The sequence below is a fragment of the Siniperca chuatsi genome, linkage group LG12 (genome assembly GCF_020085105.1).
Source record: "Siniperca chuatsi isolate FFG_IHB_CAS linkage group LG12, ASM2008510v1, whole genome shotgun sequence".
NCBI classification, from domain to species: domain Eukaryota; kingdom Metazoa; phylum Chordata; class Actinopteri; order Centrarchiformes; family Sinipercidae; genus Siniperca; species Siniperca chuatsi.
In genome coordinates, this window is record NC_058053.1 from 19797679 (window position 1) to 19818898 (window position 21220).

The following is a 21220-nucleotide window of genomic DNA, read 5'->3' on the forward strand; positions in this document are numbered from 1 at the left end:
TCCTTGATAATGATATAGATAGTTCATTCAGATTAAATGGAATGTATACAAAAGAGTTAGCAAAGCCCAGTAGGAAATAATTTTGGATGATTGTTTGATTTTGTCTGGTTCTCAACACTGAGTGGTTAAGCCTCCCAATGAGCCAATCTCCCCCAGTATCTGCATATTCTTTTAAGCCCCTAATTCACCAGCAGATTATAAACAGACCTAATTTATAGAGCCTTAGAGTCTAAAACAGAGAATGGTCAATATTAGCAGTGTTAGTATGCTAGAACTAGATTCACACCAGATCCACCAAACAGCTTTGACAGAATAGATTTAGAAAACTGCAGAAGGGGAATCTTCAACTGTCTTCAACAACTACTACTTGTGGTGAGCTGAGTGTGTTTTTGCATAAGTCCTTGTAAAACATTTGTCTCCAAATATGTTTCTACTTAAGCTGACAACTGACAGCCTCCCTCACACAAGCATAGCCAAATATTCTACAACATTTCAAGCATGCAGGGACTGGAGAAAACAGGAAAATCATTCAGTCATAGGCCTTTCACCCAAAGTATGCTGGGATAGGCTTCAGCCACCAGTGACACTCACAGGAGTAAGCAAAGGACAGATGGCAATCAAAGGTTTATAAAGCCATTTTCAGACAAGGAATCTGAATCATTGCTGGCTGCATCTATCTGTTAAAGTCATTTTTGGCTACGCTAGCGGTGTGGCTCTAGGGATGGCAATGTTTGTCAGTCGGCCCATCACTTTGGTCCAGACTGAAATATCTCCAAAGCTATTGAATGGATTGCCATGAAACTGAATGGAGGAGGATAAATCCTAATGAAAGTGTCCTCATGAAGTTGATATTTTTGTTTTTTAGTGAAATGTCGCGTTAACTATTGGACGGATTGCCATGAAATTTAATACAGATGTCCACGGGGCCCAGAGGATGAAGCCTTTCGACTTTAGTAATACCTTAACTTTTCCTCTAGCGCCACCATGAGGCTGAAATTTTGGTTTGGACTAAAATGTCTCAACAATCGTTGGATGGATTGTCTTCAAATTTGGTCCGCCTCAGGATGAATTCTAACAACTTTGGTATTCCTCTGACTTTTCATCTAGTGCTACCATCACATTCAAATTTTCATTCGGCCAATATTTTGATTTATGACCAAATACTTGCAAAGCTAATGACATTCCCATCAGTCACAGCTGTACATTGTGTTCAGTGCTATGTAGCAAATGTAAGCATGGTAACACACTAAACTAAGATGGTAAACATGGCAAACATTATACCTGCTAAACATCAGCATGTTAGCATTGTCATTGTGCGCATGTTAGCATGCTAAAAATAGCATTTAACCCAAAGCACTGCTGTGCATTAATACAGACTAACAGAGCTGCTAACATGACTGTAGACTCTTCGTGTTGTTGTCAAACAAATATCTCCATGATGTAGATGGAAGTGTTATGGAAATGTTACCAGGATCGACCTAGTCAGATTGGCATAGCAACATTTAAGGAAAAATTACTTGGGGCCAGATCAGACATGATCAACATGTTAAATTGCAAGCAAATTTACGTAGTGATTTGCATGTCGGGGCTAATGGGGCTATAAATGTACGTGTGTGCAGTTGCTGTACCTGCATGCCAGTAGGGCTCAGTAGGCTCCACCAATCCCTATCCAGGCCAAAGACAAAGGCATTGGCCAAGCCGTGGAGTGGTGCTGACAGGACATGCAACAGGGTGAGAGAGAAGGATGGATCCTGTGGGTAGAAGGCATTGTGGAGCCTGTTGAAGGAGAAAGGGAGAGACAGAAGTGTTGAGTTCATCCACAGAAAAAGTTGTAAATAAAGAGACATCCTGCAAGAGAGCTTCAGGGGTGAGGGTGAGGTAATTGAAGGACAAGTCAGAAGGAGTAGAAAGACAGCAACAGGAAAAAAGGGGAAAGACAGAGAGAGGTTGATAGAGTAACAGAAAGAGGGAGAAAGAGAGGACAAGTGAGTGACAGAGTGAGGGACAGGGTGAGAAGGAGAGGTAATGAGAGTGAGCGGCAGAGGCAGAAAAAGAGTGAGAGAGAGAGAGAGAGAGAGGAAAAGGGGGGGCGAAAGAGCGAGTGAGCTTTATATCAGCATTTAAGAGCCCATTAGGCAGCGTGAGACGGCTGGGCTGACACATTCTTGGCTGCCGCTTCGACAGCACGCAGCACTTTACAAGGACAGAGAGAAGTGTAGCGCTCAACTCCCTTCCTCTCCTTCTCTCCCCTTTCTCTCATCTCAGTTTCCTGCTTCTCCTGACCACAATTTCACCATCCCATCTTCTCCTTCTTTTTCATTCCGTGCACATTTCCTACACACTGCCTCCCGCTTCTCCGATATCTCTCCCATTTCTTTGCATTCGGTTTCATCTGTCTGGATATCTCATTTTCATCTTGACTCATGAGGGCGATCCTCGAGTCTTTTCTTTTCAATTCCCCTCCCTGCGCATATCTCTCTGGGAACCTGGGGCATGACTAGGAGGGGGACCTGATATTGTGTGGTGCTGCTGCAAACTAATGGCTGCCCCTGAGAATGATGCTGCTCAGCCATTAACCCTGGATTAACCCTGGATTAGCGCTGGTCGTTGGGTTAGCCTGCCGCTAATGTCTTTTATTGATCTATTAGCGAGAGAATCAAACCGCGCACAGCTCACAGTGTTTTCTGCGCGTGCGGTGTTCCTGGGTTGGGCGTGCAAAGTGAAATAAGTGGCCACCGTGGTTGACCTCAGGGTCGGAAAAGTCATCCCCAAGCTACTTGTGACCCGCAGGGAAGATACAAAACCAGACATTTGAGGAAAAGAACCATTGTTGTATTGTGGTTACAAGCAGTTACGTGCGACACTGCAGCCACTCATCTCTTCATGACTGACACAGTCAGAGAATGAGACATGTCTCCAGTTATTTAAAATGATAATGATTTTGTTGAAATCTTTGGTAATAGCACTACCATTGTGTTTTGAACTATTCACCCCATTGATCACTTAACAACAGTGTTGCCAATAGTGTGACATCCCTGAACAGAAAAGCCTGGGCGGCTATAGTGACACCATCCAAGCTACTACAAATAAGGAACCTACATCAAAATTTCCACTTGTGCGTAACAGCAACCAAATGTAAATGTCGAGATATCTACACTGTATAAAACATATCAAATGTGTTTTATAGAATATAATGTGTTGTTACACTATTACTACACCATTACGTGTATTCCAGCCACCCAGAGAAAGAAAAAAATGAAACCGATAGCATTAATTTGAAAAAAGGACAGCAGCTGCTTACAGTAATGTTAGCAACAGATGCATTGCCTAATCACGTCTTACAGCGATCATGTTTTTTTAAGCATAAATCTTTTGGTTCATAGAGATATAGTTCGATTATTATTTTAAGTCTAAGTAATTTCCTAAAACAAAAAAGTAAACTTCAGTTCCCATGTTCATCATAATGAAGGAATATTCACCCAACTGTGTGGATTATACATGTGGTTTTCAAAGCTTTTGGACAACAAATGAGACTTTGGCTACACAGGCAATACTTGTTAGAAGGACAAATTCATAGTAAGTTTTGCTCTTGACATGGGATTTGTTGGCAGTAATAAATACATTTTAATATTTTCCCAGCCTTATCCCTTTAAGTGTTTCTGTCAATGAAAGAGGGAAAGATAAATTGCTTTCAACACATTTATCTAAGCAAAATCTAAGAAAAGAAAAGCACCTGAGTGTCAGGGAAAAGTAACAAGTAACAACAATGTATTTGCGATTGGAAGTAAGTGGATTTGTGAGAAACTAACACTACCACTGAAGTTAAGGCTACCAATCATTTCAGCCATGGTGTCGTTTCTTTGGGGGTAATCATACAAAGGGATCACAACTGATGAGACAATACTATGAATTATGGCTGGGCGATAGGACCTAAAATCCACGTGATGATCAATTGCCATATTTACCTTAGTAACAATAAAGGAAAAAATATATTTTTAAATCTAAGTAAGCTCAAGATTTTCTGTTCCCACTGAAGAGTAAACATAAAATCATGGATTATGACTGAGTAAAATGTATTTAACATTCAGTTAGTTAAGAACACTTTCAGGCAAAATCTAAGTAAAAACATACTGTTTCACAAATGTTGCAACAATCAAAATAAGTAAAAATATAAATAGATTTGAATGACACATTTTGTCTGAAGCATACCGTTGTCAAGATTTTCTGTCGTTACTTTTTCTTTGCCATTCACACGTTATATTATATGACATGGTTGTGTTTCAAAGCTGCAACTACTTTACGACAGTATTTACATTTAGCTTGATTTTGCTCTCTAGCATTGTCTTTCCAGAAGCCAAAGTGTGCCCACATGACGACTTTTTTTTTCTGCACCAGCTCTCTGCATCCATGTGTCCAACTGTAATTTCTCCAACATTTGAGTCATTTTCTCTATCAGACTTAGACTACTGGGTGCTCATAGTTGATTACATTGTCAAAACAGTGAGGTGGAACGATGCCCACTCGACTTCCTCTGTTATAAATGATTCCACACAAAGGTAACAAGAACCTGCTGACCAACAGTAATTGGTTGTTTGTACTTAGGGTTAGATGTGATTCATTATTGTGCTTTCGGTTTTGTTAAGAGAACAGACTACACATGACAGACTGTCTGAAGGAATGAATAGACTGAACATACTGACATGACTTTAGATGACTTCAGTTTTGGTAAATTTTCAGTTTACTGCCCAGTCCTTCTGTGAATGTCAAGAATGCTGCACCTTTAAATTACAGGTTAGAGGCACTTTTACTTTGTCAAACTAACCAAGCACATCATTACGATCTGGTTTTTTTTACTTCCCTTAAAAATCCAGTGAGAACTGCAGGTGAACAGCAGAGAAGATGATTATGGAAATTCATCCACAAATCTGGTTATAATCCTCTCTTATCCTCTTTTGCAGCACGAGGTTGCAAGGTTTATTTGCTAGTAATCTTTCTCCATTTACCTTCCATATGCCCTTTGAAAAGTTATGACAGGAAAGAAACCACAGGTTGGGTTGGCCAAAGGTTGGAGACAAACCTGTAACGAGAACCTACCTGTTGTAGGTCATTCTGAGTGTCAACTAAATGTCTAAATGCAGCTTAAAATAAAACCAACAGTGCAGCTGGTGGAGCGTAGAGTGGCGTGTCCTGGCACTTGTCGGAGTAAGGACCATTTTAGAGCAACGCTGCCTATTTTCTGGGTTAGCCTACTGCTGTATCTCCGAGGACCAGACCAGCTGCTGCTCACATTCATTTCACTTCCCATTAAAGGTGAAATAAATCAGGAGTCCCCACACAACCTCCTTAGAGACGCAGGAAACACACAAACATACATGCACAAAGAGGAAGTCGGACACATGCAGACATGCATAAACGCACACATCACTGCCTGTACATGTGCGTAGAGGTGAGTCCATACAATATAACCTAGGTCATATGCATTGAGGATGTCAGGTGGAGAGGAAATGCAATGGAAGTATGTTTGTGTGTGCGTCTGCCTGTGTGTGTGTGTGTGTTTCTCTGACAGCGCAGCGGTGAGAGTGAGTGGGTCTGTGTGAAGGGGGGCTATTTCTGGCGTCTCATTTTTTTTTTCTTCCTGCTGCCGCAAAGAAATGCGATCGGCGTCCGGGAAACGAGAGCTGGCAGCAAGCAATCATCTGCCTGCCACACACACACACACACACACACACACACACACACACACACACACACACACAGCACCTCACAGCGCCGAGCAACACGCGCCATGGCAACGGAACAGCCGCAATTAGAGGCGAAGAGCCTTTCCCCTCCATCGAGGGAGAGCGAAATGAAAGGACGAAAGAAAGAGCAAGCGAGAGAGGGAGAAAGAGACAGGAAAGGGTAGCACTGCCCAGGAAGGACAGAGGGAGAGTGGAGGAGCAAAGTAGAACACGATAAAGAGGTGAAAATGTGCAAGAGTGAGGCTGTGAAGGGGAACAAGGGCCGAGAACGATGGAGGAGGAAGAGGAGGAAGAGGAAGAGAGAGAAGGGGAAAGGGCTGAAGGAGTGAGCCTGAATGGAAAAGACTAAAAAACAGAGGAGGCAGAGAGTGAGGAAGAGAAAGAAGAGGAGGAGAGATATCCAAAAAGGCAGATTGCAAGACATGAGCGAGACAAACAAAAGAGATTACGTGCGAGAGAAACCAAGATAAGACAAGGGGGGGAGGGGGAGCGAAGAGGTTAGATAGAGAGAGAAGGGAGAGATGGGTGGAGGCGTGAGGAGGGGGGGCAGGCTGTTTCTCCTGTGTGAGCCGGGCTAATGAAAGATGAATGAGGGAGGCAGTGGTGGGAAGGAGAGTGTGGCTGCGGGCGATGCCTGGCTGAGCTGCTGTGTGTGTGTGTGTGTGTGTGTGTGTGTGTGTGTGTGTGTGTGTTTATCAGGGTTTGTGTGTGCGGTGTAGTCATTGAGTCTCACAGTTGGCTGACTGGTGTTGGACAACAGGGATGATATTGTGTATACTGTATGACTCAGGAACAAATGCAATACATGCATTGATAAATAACACAACATGCACAGTACAGACAACAATAATGGACAATTGAATAATAAACAATAAACACACACGCTCATACATACATAGAAGCTGATACATGTAGCTTTAAGTCTAAGTCTGCTACCACCTGTAAGCATGCAGTCAATCATTAGTACTCGCACAGCGTCTCCGAGCCTTGCTCACTTATTCAGACCTTCCATCTATCATGCTCTCAGTCTCTTTGAACACGTCTCTCTCTCAGCCTCCAGATTCTGTGCAAAATCCTTTCTCTCTACTATCTCTTCCAATATCCCACCCTGCCAGTCCATACCACTTTTCCAGCCATCAATTTCCCTCCTCCCTCTATCAGAGTTCACCTTTTTGTCTGCCTATAATTGTTGTGCTGAACATCCTCAGAGCTGTACTGTAACAGCTTGGACGTGAACTCCTTCAAAAAGAGTGAAGGGCAACCAGACAGAGAAGTCATCCTGACCCCGATCGCACTTCCTCCCCTCTCCGACCGACTGCCTGACTTCTTTTTCTTTTTTCCTCCAGACGAATCACATGCTTCACGGTGCCAAAACGAGGCCCTAGTGCTGCTGCTGACAGCAAATGTGAACTTTTCTCTGACTAAAAGGGATAATTCTGCCAAAACAAGTGTAATCCCTCAACTCTGTGTAAGGTCAGAATGCGAGTCACAACTTTTTTCAACTCCCTTAATGTTTTGCTGCGTCCAACTATGACAAGACATAGGCGATTTATTGAAGCCAATGAGATGTGATATTAACATTAATTTTTGAGAATACATTTTTGATGGGACAAAATCACTGAACTATGGTGCACTAGAGGGGGGATTTATATACTCGAATTTAAAAAAAGTATGACCACCTGTGGTGATACTCACTGTACAGCATACCTGAAGTTTTCACAAAGCTTTTAGGCTTATTAAGATGATTTGAATGCACCTGAAATTAAATTAAGGTCCAATTAGAGAAACTAAATCCTAACACCAAAATGACTAGGAAACAACAACGAGGAAACAGTTCATTATAGTCTAATTATACTTTATGATGCTTTGGGGCATGATAGCCTTTTATCGAATTTGAACCAAGTACAATCCACTTATTGAATCCAAATCCTTCAAAGCACAATTAGATCTTTGCAGTTTTTACTCTCAACAATTTTAAGCAACAAAGTTATAAATAACATTTTTTTTAAAGAACTTTGTTGAAAGGTTGTTCGCTTGTCTATAATGCATGTGTGACGGCCTTTAGGGCAGTGAAGACAGAGGATAGGCCTTTCATTGTTCAGTGAGAACATGTGATCAGCCACTCAAATGTGCATAAAGCTCTAATGCTTGTGAACTATCTGCAGTAATGAGTTGTAAACTATGGATATAGATATGGATATGTGAATGATCTATTTTGATCGCAGAGTCAACATGGGGACAATTGTCACAGCTAAGGGTATGACTCCCATTATACACACACACCAGCCGATGCACAGCACACATACACACATGCACATTTCTTGTCAACCTTCTGTGCGAACATTTCAGAAAATATTTCTGGAATCAGGCTGAAACACACAAACGGGCAGGCATATTGTGCAGAAACAAAACACACACCTGCACGAGTGCCCACACACATACCCTAACAGACAAAGAGGCAAACACAGACCCTGGGGACCGAAGCGGCTAACGTTCACCAACAGAATAAAACCCAACAAAGAGACATCCTGTTTCCTGGAACACAACACCACTCAAACCTCTGTGCTGGGAGCAGCCAGTAAACACACACACATACACACATACAAAATCTGTTCATTGTACATCACCACGCATGTATTTTCGTGCGCCCGATTCATGTACCGGCGTGTGTCTGTGTGTCAACCGATGCCACTGGCTGTGCCTTCGAGTGTTGGTGCACGTGAGTTTATCCTTGTGAGTGGCTGTGGCTAGAAGTGTGTGCCTGTGTGTGTGTGTGTGTGTGTGTGTGTGAGAGAGAGAAACAGAGAGGAGGGAGGGAGAGCAGATGATAGAGTAGGCTTTAGCGATTCCCTAGAGTGTGAGGCAGCGTTTACGGCACTCTCAGAGCAGCCAGAGTGATGAATATTTAAAGACGTGCCTGAAAGAGCGGGGGTGGGGGTGGGGTGTGTGTGCGTGTGTGTGTGCGTGTGTGTATGTATTTGCATGCGCCTGTGAATGTGTGCACGTGAGGGAGGTTATCTAGTATCTCCTTTGCATGTATATAGGGACTTATAGGTCTGTGTGTGTGTGTGTATATATATATATATATATATTATATACGTACATTATACCTGTACCCTATGTGTGTTTAAATATGAGTATTTTATGTCTGCATATTGATTCTAAAAACATGTATATTATTGTGTATATACTGTATATGTCCACTGCGATATTAAATCTAGAGCCTCGGTGTGTGTGTGTGTGTGTGTGTGTGTCCAGCCTCGGTGCGGATGCCTGCCCTGTGTTTGTTTGCACTTCACACAGCCCTGTAGGCCAGCTCTGTGTCTCGCTAAATGGGGATGAATAGCAGAGCGCCGCTGCTGCTCAACGGGAGACGAATGGCTACGGGGCTCTCTGTCTCCAGTTGCACACCGATCACTGCCTGCGATGCAAAAGCACAAGTGCAACACACGTGGGCACACACAGTAGGCATGGTCATATATCCACCCAAATAATATCTAGGCCACACAGCCACATGAGGCTAAACTATCATACAGGCAATCAGGGTGTTCAAGGAGCATGACATGTGACACCACAGATATCTTTGATTGACGAGGATTTTATCTGTGTGTAAATAAGAGTAAAGAAAAAAAGCTGACAAACTGATAATTAGAGCATTCTATGTGCCTTCTTTATGTGCTAAATGTTAGTGTATGAAATTATACTCAAATTCAGCTAATCCTGACTTTTGTGGCGACCCCCTGGAGCCCAATCACAGAAACCTGGAGTCTTGGAAGAACTCCTGCAAAGATCAGAGATCAAAGCAACACAAAAAGGAGGAGAAATTATACAGTTTTGCCTCCAAATCTGAAAAAACATCACATACCTGCAAACTATATCAAGTTCAAAACTTATTTTAGTAACAGGCCAAAGCTGCCACTCTCATACAGTAAATTGAATGTGAAGAGATAGATAAATAAAAAAGGCTTACAGACAAATAAAGATGAGAGTTGGAACCTTGCATACTGCCTTTCAGCATCTGAGGAGCTCACTTGTTCAAGTAAACAAAATACACCACAAAAGATATTAGGGTATACTGTACAAACCACACACACCAGCCTACACACACCGAGGCACAAACACACATCCCTGCGCGCTGAAGGCAAGATATTCCGAGAGGCGTAGAGGCGAGGAACGGAAGGAAGGGAGTGTAGAAAGGAAAGAGAAAGCAGGAGTGAGAGAGAGAGCTAAAGAGCGCATCCTGGGATGCAGAATGCCGAATACAGTGAGATAAGAGTTAATGTATCCCCCCCACCCCTCTTCATCCCTCCAGTTTGGCTCTCTCTTTCTTCCTCCCAACATCCATCCCTCCCTCCCTCCCTCCTCCTCCTCCCCGTTTGCTTTGAGGGATGAATAATAACTGCTGCTCTGAGATTTCCTCCCTCGTTTTTCAAAGCGCAGAACGGAGATGGGGAAGGTCTGCCTGGCCCGGGTTGCGCGTGCGGGTTGCGTGTGCACACACACACAAAAGCACAGACTCGCGCTGAAGCACACACAGACGCACGCACACACTGTCTTGTTCTCGCTGCTTGCCTCGAGCAGGGAAATCAGATCTCCTCCAGAGAAAGGCGGGGGGGCTTAGGCGCTGTAGGGAGCCTATACAAAAATCCCCTGCAAGCACGTATAGTCCTATACACACCACAAAACCCACACGCAGCATCAAGGGAAACCAAGAATAACTAGGAGGATGCAAGCAGCCTCCTGGAGCGACAGGGTGAACTCAAGGTTACAGACACATCCCTGGTTCAAGCCCTGCCGCCAGGGCCAAGCCGTCCGTGCTGAAACACCCCTCTACAGGGCACGTAACCCTGATTGCTCAAAGGCAACTTGCTCTCCTGTCATGTGCCTTGCTTTGGAGGTTAGGGCTTCTAGACAAAGCCTTAAAGAAGAGAAAATAAAAGACACTAAATGGGGATGCCCCGCTTGGTGTCAAAGGGGGGAAAGGGGTGGGGGGTTTAAGGAGAGCAAAAACGTCCTCGTAAAAGACGAGCAGGCTGTCCAGGAGGAGCACTTGCACATCAAGCCGCGCCACAGAAATCGGTAGCTAGGTTCCGAGGAGAGGGCTTATTTATGCAAACAGGCGTACAAGCGCGCACAGTAGGAATCTAGACAAGCCTTGTAAACAAACACACACCCACACCATAAAGCACACAGGGGAGGCGATGTGAGAAGCAGACTGTGAAAACTCTAGTCGTGCCCGGGCAGTGCGTGCACACACACACACACACACACAAACACACACACACACACATGCAAAGAGCTGAGTGAGACTGAAGTGGTAGAGAGGGAGGGAAAAGAAGGACAAAGAGAGGAGGAGAAGGAGGAGGGATAAGTGCGAAGGTGCGAGTGTCTGGTGCTACTTTTGTGTTGCCAAATGAGGGCAAGTGAATGACTGAGAGAGAGAGAGAGAGGGAGGGAGTGCGAGAGAGAGTGTACGGTAAAATGATGTATAATGACTCGTCCATGCATGTGTGTGCGAGCGCGGGCGAGGAAAAGTAGGGGCGCTTTTCCATTTCAATTCGCAACAGCTGGTGTCGAATTAACACATTTACCAGTGTGCATTTGGAACAGATTAAAATTGTGTGTGGCTGTGACTGTCTGTCTGTGTGTGTGTGTGTGTGTGTGTGTGTGTGTGTGCGGTTTGTGTGTGCATAGCAGATGAGGGCCAAAAACAAGAGTGTGTTTGTGTGGGAGTGTCTGTGTATTAACGCAATGGATCAGGGCAGGGAGAAATGGCAGAGAGAGAGGGAGAGAGCAGCAGCGAGGGATGCGGAGTGAGCGAGCTAGGGGGAGAGAGAGAAGGAGAGAGAGGGAGGGAGAGGGAGAGAGAGAGCGAGCTCTACCCAACGGCTTTAGCTGCTGCCCTGGGCCGTCTCTCTAAGCCCTGTTTAGGAGGCTTTGGAGCTCAGATAGAAATAATCCCCCACTCAGACACACACACACTAGGCATGCACACACAAAATAAAAACGCACACACACACATACACAATGCGCATAAACAGACACGCAAAAACGCACACTCAAGTCGAGGCGAACAAACAAGTGCGCACACACGCACGTAAGCGCGCGCACACGGCAACAAGCAGCGACAGCACATTCGTCTTGACACGAAACCAACCACCCGCCTACACACCTACACGCACACACACACACACACACGCGCGTACAGAAAAACACACACTAAAGGCTGTCTGCCTGTGCGCTGCTTCCGCACGGCAGAGCACAGCGACATCGGCACGGCACCGTGACAAACACTTTACACACTCCAGCACTCAGCAGAGGGGAGGGAAGGAAGGAGGGAGCGATGGAGAAAGAGGGGAGGAGGAGGATATGAGCCGGGGGGGAGTAGGGGAAGGCGGGGGGGCTAACAAATTAATAGGAGCCGGAGATATATACAGCCAGCGCTGCTCAATGGGGGAGGTGGAGGAGGTGGTGGAGGACGACGACGACGAGAGAGCAATTCATTCCCGTTTCCTCCTCGTTCGCTCTCTGGAGAAAGGCAGAGCGGAGCGGAGCTGAGCGAGCAAGAGCATGTTTGCTCAAGAGAGGGAGAGGGGGGGCTTTGTGTGGCAGAGGAGAGGAGAAGTGGAGGAGGAGGAGGAGGAGGACGAGGAGGAGGGGAGGTGACATAAAAACACTGAAGGAGATGGAGAACCCAAGCGAGGAAGTGTGGAAAATAGGGGGAAATAACAAAGACGTTTTGAGCGGAAGAGAAAGTGACATTAAGGGAGGGGAGGAAGGAGGGAAGGGGGAGTGAGGAGAGGGAGGGAAGGAGAGGAGGGTGGTTTGGGGTTAGCAAAGGATGCAGTTTGTCATCTTCATCAGCCGACAGTCGGGGCACGGGGATGGGGGGTGGAATGGATGGAGAGGTGAAGGGGGAGTAGGGGGAGAGGGCGAGAGTGGGAGGTGAGTGGGGGTGGGGTGGGCAGTGTTTAAGCGGAGCCTTTGAGAGACGTTGACCCTGTAATTGACCTGTGTCTCCGCCTACATCGCCGTGGCGACAAGCAGAGCCGCCGCAGCTAATCACTTAGTAACCCTGACCTGTCAATCACACCGGTTCCGCGTGGAGGGGGAGGGAGGGAGCGGTAGCAAATAAAAGAAAGAGGGAGAGAGAAAGAGGGAGTGAAGCAGTAATAATAATGCTGGGGTTATCATTTACTGGACCACTAGCTTCCTCCCACCAACCCTCAGCCAGAGGAAGCCCTGGTTTTAAAAAAGCCAATAAAATGCTCTATGCCTCCAACACACACACACATGCACACGCATGAAATCTCCTTCAGTGTTCGTGCTGCTACAGAGGGAGTGAAGCTTTCTGAGAGTTCAGATAAGAGAGAGCAAGAGAGGAGGATGGGACAGGCAGAGCGGGGAGGAGGGGGAGGGAGGGGGTGACGGGTTGAGAAGAGATAAGATAGCAGAGTGAAGCGAACATGCAAATAAAACAACAGAGCGCAGAGGAGGTTATGTGCCGTACAGGTGTGTGTGTGTGTGTGTGTGTGTGTGTGTGTGTGTGTGTGTGTGTGTGTTACCTGTTGATGAGGGGAAAGATAGACACCAGCAGGTAAACAGAGGGATACCACTTCAACGGCTTGATCTCCTCTGCCAAGGAAACCTGGAGGAGAGAAAGCTGACCCATGTAGAGAAACTGAATGCTCACATTAACGCTTCTGTCTTTCTATCTCTCAAACACACACACACACACACACACACACACACGCACACACACACACACATACACGCACACACAGAGTCACAGTGTCTTAACTGGAAGATCAGTGCACCGAGGCAAACAACAAAGGCCAATTAAAACCTAATAAAATATTAACCTGCTGATAATATGCAATATCCACACAGTTATGAGAAGAAACGGGGATTCCAATTAAACTGGAAGCCAATACTTTGTCGTAATTTGAACGGGATGAATTCAATACCTATATAAGCAGAAAGGCAGGCAGGCAGTCAGGAATACAGAGAGATGCGGCAGCAGCGAGAAGTCGAGGAGGGGGAGAGCCTAGCAGTGGAGAGCTTTTACAAGCTGTTATCTAATTCCCGGGAGAGGAGGACTCTTGCGTCCGGAAGAGGCTGAGAAGCGCGGCCCCTGGATCGATTTTCTGTGCTGTGCTGTTCACCCCCTCCTCTTCCCCTTCCTCCCCTAGGCTAGGATGCAGTAGCCGAGCCAGCGCAGAGCCTACCTCTCGTTCCCTCTCGTTCTCTCTGTCTTTCTCTCACACACACACACAAACACACACAGACACACAGTTGGAGCCAGGAAGCAGGGCCACAAGCTCCGGTCTCTACCCCCACATGCTGGAAATTAATTACTCACCAGAAAGACCCTGAGGCGTGCAAGCTCTAACGCAGGCATTTTAAACAATTCAAATGAAAATCACAAGAGCCCCCCGGTGGTATTTTATCTTGTGTGTGTGTGTGTGTGTGTGTGTGCTAGTGGGGGGTATTGAATATAAGAGCCAAGTTTCCACCGTGTAACGTATGCTGGCTGTATGTGATCAACTGAACGCAGACCTGGTCATATTTCCACGTCAGTCTGTAACAGCATCATAACCCAAAGGCAAACATTAAGCTTAGCCCTATTAATGTCCATCATAATGGGAAGCTCTGACATCACTGTCCATGTCAAGCTCTGCTTATTGACATCTCGAGTGTGTGTGTGTTTGTGTGTGTAGTGGGAGAAATGCCTCATTGGGAGAGAGAGAGAAAGGGCAAGCCAGGAGCCTGAAGGATGCTACGTGGAAAAGGAGATTTGTGGGTGTGTAGTGTGTGAGCCATTGTGTGTTTATTTTTTTAGGGGGGAAAAACTGGTTCCAGAAATTGGGTTTAAAAGAATGCATGGAGCCAGTAATCTCAGATAAAATTTAGGTGAGGTGTAGAGACAGGCATTTGAGGAATTTCAGTGCGCAACAGACAGGATGTGGAATAGTGGAGTGGAAGGAGGAGGAGGAGGAAGAGCACGGCTAAAGAGCCTCATGTTTTTAATCACAGTCCTCCCGTGTCAGAGGCCCCTGTGCCGCTCGGGAAGCAGAGGGGAATGAAACCGTAATTATGTGCGGCAGGCGCAGCGGTCCCAACGTTAATGACGCACGCTAGATTACAGATGGTTATCAAGAGCAACCCATTCCCCTCACCACCCACTGTACTCACCCTCGCTCGCAGAGTAAACCTTCTCTAAAAATAACAGCATCAGGTTTCCCAAATGCACTTGAACATCAAACTTGAAGGACTTTTCAAAAGGTTTTTTTTTGGTGAGTGAAATTCAAGGACTGAAATTTAAACTTAAAACTTTTAATAAAATGTAATAAAGAAATGTTTTTCCATGAGACATGGCACTGGACATTTTTCATCATTATAATCATCTACATCTGCTGCAGTATTAACACAAAAGTCCATCACATGATTTGTTTCATGATTCTTTTAAGAAAAGAGGTTCAGAGAGTGCATTGGTAAATTATAATGTTAAATATATTATTGTTTTTAAAACTGCTGTTTCCAACTTTCAATCTCAACTTCTAAGCCAACATTGACGAGAAGTCCTTAAAGAAAAAGAAAAATGGAAACTTGAATATCTACTATTCCATGACAGCTAAGCAAAGTCCATCTGCTGAGGAAGATCGTGTGATACAATTGAAAGCTCCAGAACAGCAATAAAATGGTACTTTTGAGAACTAAAAATTAAAAATCAAATACTTTCAAATATTTTCAAATACTTTGAAAATACTGCCTAATTTGTTTTTCTTAAATCCACAAACAAAGATTTTTCAGGGACAGCTGAAACCCAAAAGCATCCTTCAGCAGAAGTAATGCTGAGGGCTCAAAGCAACACACTATCCAGCAGCTAGAGAGTCGATACCTACAAAAGAAGTTATGTGTGTCAAAGCCACGTGTCCTGCTTGAGAGCCATTGAGAGACAAACCCAACTGTCCTTGCAGCTTACTCATAGTAAGGATGTTCTTCAGGACGCTTGGTGACATGTAAAAGTAAAATTTGGCAGATAAATGGGGATACACACGTGCAGAGGTAACACTCACCAAGGCACAAGGTTGCGCATGCAAACACACACACACATATACGTATACAGACACACAAGTAGACACATTGCATTGTGACTCAAAGCAAAGCTTGTGTGGATCAGTAAACAAACACCCTGGGAAGATAACGAACAAGCAGCTCGCTGTTTGCTCAGCCAGCTTTGTTGCTACCCGACGGGACTGAGCTGCTGTGTGTGCAGTTGTGCAAATGCATTTAAAGGTGTGTGTGTGTGTGTGTGTGTGTGTGTACGGCCTGACTTAAACACCCTCTTCCGAATATCCTCACGCTGACCTGTGCTGCTGCAGGACCTTGTGGTGCTTGTGTGTGTGTTTGTACTCATGCATGACCACAAACAACAACAGAGATGTGTCACGACCATGTGACCGACGGCCCTGATAACTGCAAACACCAGTTATGTACGTCATCACTCCTGCCAGATACACACACACACACACACACACACACACACCGATAGACAGGGAGGGGGATGGTGCCAGGCTGAGTCAGAGATGTAAAAGAAAAAAGATCAAGAGTGGCGAATGCAGGAAACTAACTACATGTGTGAGCACAAAACATGAGCGTGCATGTGTGTGTGACACAGTAATAGAGAACATGTGAGGCGCAGAAGGAGGGAGATGAGGCGAAGTGAATGGAAATCAGCAGACCCAGCGGTCTTCAGACACCCAGCAGGAATCGCTTTCTCTAGTTTACACCTGCTGCTACATACACACACGCACACACACGAACTAGAGCTCGCTGGCTTGGCAAGCACAATTGGGGAGGCTGTTGTTGTTGTTTTAAAGCATCGCAGCGCGTGCATAAACTTTCATAAATATTCATGTCCATGAACCTGGCTTGCTGCTTTATTCATGCTGGGTATGAGTACAAGAGTGAGAGAGATGGAGGGAGGGAGTGAGAAAGAAAGAGGAAAAGAAAGAGAGGGGAAAAGAGAGAGAGAGCACCAAGTGAAAGGCAGAGAGAGAAACAGATGGAAACGAGGAGAGCGACTGGGAAAGAGAAATACGAGCAAACGGAGAGTGTGATAAAAACCACTGCTGACTTATTTACACTCTGTGCTACACAAAGCAATTAGCCCACATGAACAGTGTGTGTGTTGCTGCCACACATTCATGCACACACACACGTCACTGGTGAGGGTTACGCCAGTTCAGTGTGCAGTAATTACATCTGCCACTTAGGGGCAGCATCTACATAACCTTAACCTGCCCTCCACACCTCACCCTGCAGGGTGGAGGTGCCACAACAGAGCAGAGGAGATGGAGGAGGCGTGAGGTAACTAAAAGCAAGACAACTAGGGACTGCTGCTTTTAACCTTTCATGAGTAGTACTGTGACACTGACCACCTTTGAGCTTTGATTTAGGTAGATTTTAAGGCTTTACATTTTAATGATTTGGCAAGAGGACCAGCATTTTACAAGAAATCCATTATTTCATTTAAACGGGTAGTTCAGCAATTTAGTACTGCACTTCTATAAAGTTATGGGACTCACAAGAGACACGTATCATAAAGGTTTTAAATCAAAGCAGCAGAGGCCAATATATCCTGACTTTTAGCCCCTAGTATGGGTCAAGCACTAAAAACTCTTTATCCTACATTTCCCATAATGCAACTATAACATTTTTGTTAGGCCCTTCCTGCCCACATCTTTCAAACTCCTCTCCCCCACTCTGTAATGCAGGCCTTCTGTTTGGTGGAAATTTGTTGTGTCCAAGGCCATGATGATGATTACCACGGCCTTTTTCCAGACTTTGGAGAGTTCCCTCCTGAGCCACAGAGGAGTTTATACAACTGTTTTGACAGGTAGAGTAGTAGAGTCCCCATGACTAAAATGACCTTTAAGCTGCCAGTATCAGAACTGCTTGCCGGATGGTCAGATAGCTTTGGAAATCCCCTCCCCCCAACACCTTTCCAACATTGGATTACTGGGGGCTGTGTCCAACCATTTCTATAACTTTCCGAAACCGACAATCCAACATTCACACCCACTTCACGACGTGATTGGCCAGCTGTGCTACCAAATTTAAACACACGTATATGTGCGCACTCATATTTATATATACATGCACAAGCACACACACAGTGAGAAGCGTAGGTGTCACAAGGTCAAATTGCTCCCTGCTGTTTGACACCTACCCAGCATGACCACGAGAGCTAATCCTGCACACACTCTAATCCTCATGCTCTGTGTGAAAGCATAAGTGTGTGTGTGTGTGTGTGTGTGTGTGTGTGTGTGTGTGTCTGTGTGTGTGTGTGTATGTGTTGAGAAATGTGATGGTCAGACAGGCCATTACCTTTCGTCTCTCTCTCTCTGGGTTGAAGGTTCCCAACCATGACTGCATCTGTGCAAAAAAGACACAAAATGGAAAGAAAAGGTCAGGGCAGTTACTTTGGCCCAAAGAAAACAACAACAAAAACAGCACAGTGATTTGATAATTTAAATCAGTTGGTTTTTCCTTGAGAGAAGTGGCCTTAGATTTCGAGGTCAGTGCCTGCAGTGACAAGTGCAAACAAATAACACACTGGTTATCACACCAACTCAAAATCCCTCCACCTTCTCACCCATCCCTGCAAAACTGCTTAATTCACAGCAGAGTGCAGAGCTTAGAGGCAGAGGGGAGCACTTAAATAGCTCCCAGCATCTCACAAAAAGAGGGAACTGATCAGCTTCAGCGCACACAATATGACATGAGGAGGAAGAAGAAAAGGCTGGTGTGAAGGGTGTAGAGAAAGGGGAGAACATTTTTGAAGAAGTGTTAAAGAAAAAGGAAAAAGTGGAGCAGGCATGGCAGATCTGAGATCTCCAGAGAGAACGTGGGAATACTTTTTCGCTCTTCCTCTGTCTCCTCTCTCGGGGGAATGCAGGAAAATGTCAACAGACACGCGCAGGAAAACACACACACACTCACATGCACGCACACACCCATGCACAAGACTGGGATTTATAATGGTGGGATGGGGGGGGGGGGGGTAGGAAGCCAGAAGGTTTATGTAACCCAAATCTCTGGAGGCCCAGTGTGAGCTTCACACGCACGCACGAAGAGGCAGCATGAATGATATGCACTAACAGCTCTTCTGTTCTGCTATTTATTAACTCAATGTTGCCATGGTTTCTCTGCGATGACGTGATTGTCATTGTAAATCTATGTGTGACCATGGTGTTTCTGTGCAGTGCAAGAAAAAAAAATGGATAGCCATTTGGTCAATAGACTGAACTTGTTCCACAGCAGCCCTTTGCTGTCCAGCTGAGTGCCACTATCCATCAAAATCAACAAACACAGATTATAAGTGGCAATATCATTAAGCGTCGGCCAGGACTCCAGTGTACGTATCCAGCTTTTGTTGCAATCTCTCTTAAGCCGCGCCCTCGAAAGTCAAGCAATTCAGCCAGTTAAGTGTTGAGGCGTGAGGCTTAAGAGAGAAGGAGTGGGCATGTACAAATCGCATCCATAAAGCAAACACACCACCACACTCCCCGACCTCTATGTCTGGCCTGATAATGACTCATTAGCTTTCAAATCCCTCTAGTTAGTATGAGCTCACACAGTCACTCCGAATGTGTCCGTGTTTTTCTAAATAATCCTGGTGTAAATGTCTTGGACTTGGTAAAGTAATGAGCTACGGAGTCATTTTCACCCACGATCCTCCTTCTCTCCGGAAAGTGGAGAAACTTCTGCGTCCAGCTAACATCCCACCTCTTTACTCAGCCTCCTCGTCTTTATCCCTTTCCCCATGGCGTCGCCACCTACCCTGCTTTCAAAGCTTTTGAAATTCTTTCAAGTGAGACAGCCTGCAAATGAAAAGAGATAAGGCTTGAGCTCTTCATAAATATGATAGAGAAAGCAAAACGGCAGAATGAAGGGGGAGAGAGACATAGAGGCAAAAAGGAAAAGAGGGGGAATAGAGACACAGACAGAGGGAGAGAGAGAGAGAGAGCGAGAGATGGAGGTGGAAAGGCAAAGAGAGGGAGAGGGAAAACAAGAAAGGTGGAAAACAGAGATACAGAGAGAGACAGGAGGTTGAGGGAGAGAAAGCTGAACACTGAGCTGAATGAGTTATGAGATGCAGGTTGCAAACCAGCTACATTCATTCATTCTCTTTATCACATTCATGATAAAGAGCTGTGTAGTCTCTTTTCTTCCCTTAAGCTACCTGCTGTCTGTCTATGATGTCGTCTGTCTGCAGCCCGGCTATCTTTAAATGCGTCTCACCGTCCCATCGCTCACTCTGCCAGCCAAACAAAGAATGCCAACATTCACAATGACATGAGGCTGATGTGGCTTTAGCCTGATTCTCCCTTACTCTCTTTTCGTATTTGATAATTCACATCAGGAACCCGCACACATATTGCTGTAACACATGTCTGCCAGCACCCTTCCACTGGCACTGCAGCCACATTGTGTGGTGTCGTCAGATCAGGGGAATGGCAGCTATGTGAACTTTGTGGAATGTTGCCTTTGGGCTCCTACTGCACCCTTACAATGGAAAACCACACAGAGCTACGAGCCAACATGGAGAGATCAACTAAGTGGTAAATCAAATAATCGATTGATTACCTACACAAATTAGCTGTTTAGAGTATGAAATGTTAAAAAATAGAGAAATATGCACATCCCGCAAGTACTGACAGGCCATGGTGATGTCTTCAAATAGCTTGTCCAATTGACAGTCCAGAAAAGTAGTCAATTTACTGGGGAAGTGGGAAATCCTCACATCTGAGTACCTGGACCACGTGAATAGTGGACATTTTTGCTTGATATATGAATTGAAGCAATTATGTATAGAATTAAATTTAGCTCCTCTAAGTTGCATGAAAAAAGACCTCTAAAGCACATAATCACGGACGTTTCTACACACAAAAAAGGTTATGTGACCCGAACAATCAGTGGTTTTAAAGAATAATTCAGACATATTGCAACTCGGATCTTATTTTTATAGTTTTGGTTTTTATGCTACTGCACTCACTAAGTTAACTGTGAGATCTGGTAATGCAGTGAATTCACTCAAATGCAGTTAGCAACAAACCCCCAGGTTAGCGAAATGTATTTGAAGAGGAAACAGAGGCAAACTGTAAGATTATTACCCAAACTGTCTGCTGTAAACCTGTTTTACAGTTTACAAACAGTCTTCCTGGTTCAGCTTTAAACTACTTGTGTGCGTTCAGTTTTACCTCCAAATCAAGTAGCTCAGACAACCCTGGCTAAACTGTTGGCTTGTTAGAACTATTGTGTTTTTTGTCAGCAACCTCAGCAATTGCAGGGCACTATCTATGGTAAGTACAATGTTATCACGATCAGTAAAAATAATGGCCAAAAGTACAAAAAAAAAAAGACCCAAGTTGTAATAAACTTTAAATGGTTATTGATTATTGGAGCAGCAT

At 45.0% G+C, this 21220-nt stretch overlaps 1 protein-coding gene across 7 annotated transcripts in view; it reads right to left on the reverse strand.

Moving 5' to 3' along the window:
- Positions 1–21220, reverse strand: part of si:dkey-100n23.5 (cyclic AMP receptor-like protein A) — a 45679-nt gene that overhangs the window by 5811 nt on the left and 18648 nt on the right. For 4 of the 7 annotated variants that reach the window (XM_044217172.1, XM_044217174.1, XM_044217170.1 and 1 more), the window contains 3 exons: positions 18135–18182; positions 13307–13389; positions 1629–1776 (listed from right to left, as the gene is read on the reverse strand). In XM_044217172.1, the coding sequence (XP_044073107.1) occupies positions 1629–1776; positions 13307–13389; positions 18135–18182 (279 nt within the window). Of the gene's footprint in view, positions 1–1628; positions 1777–6412; positions 9523–13306; positions 13390–18134; positions 18183–21220 lie in introns of those variants that run through there. The other 3 variants (XM_044217171.1, XM_044217176.1, XM_044217175.1) reach the window with 3 other exon arrangements.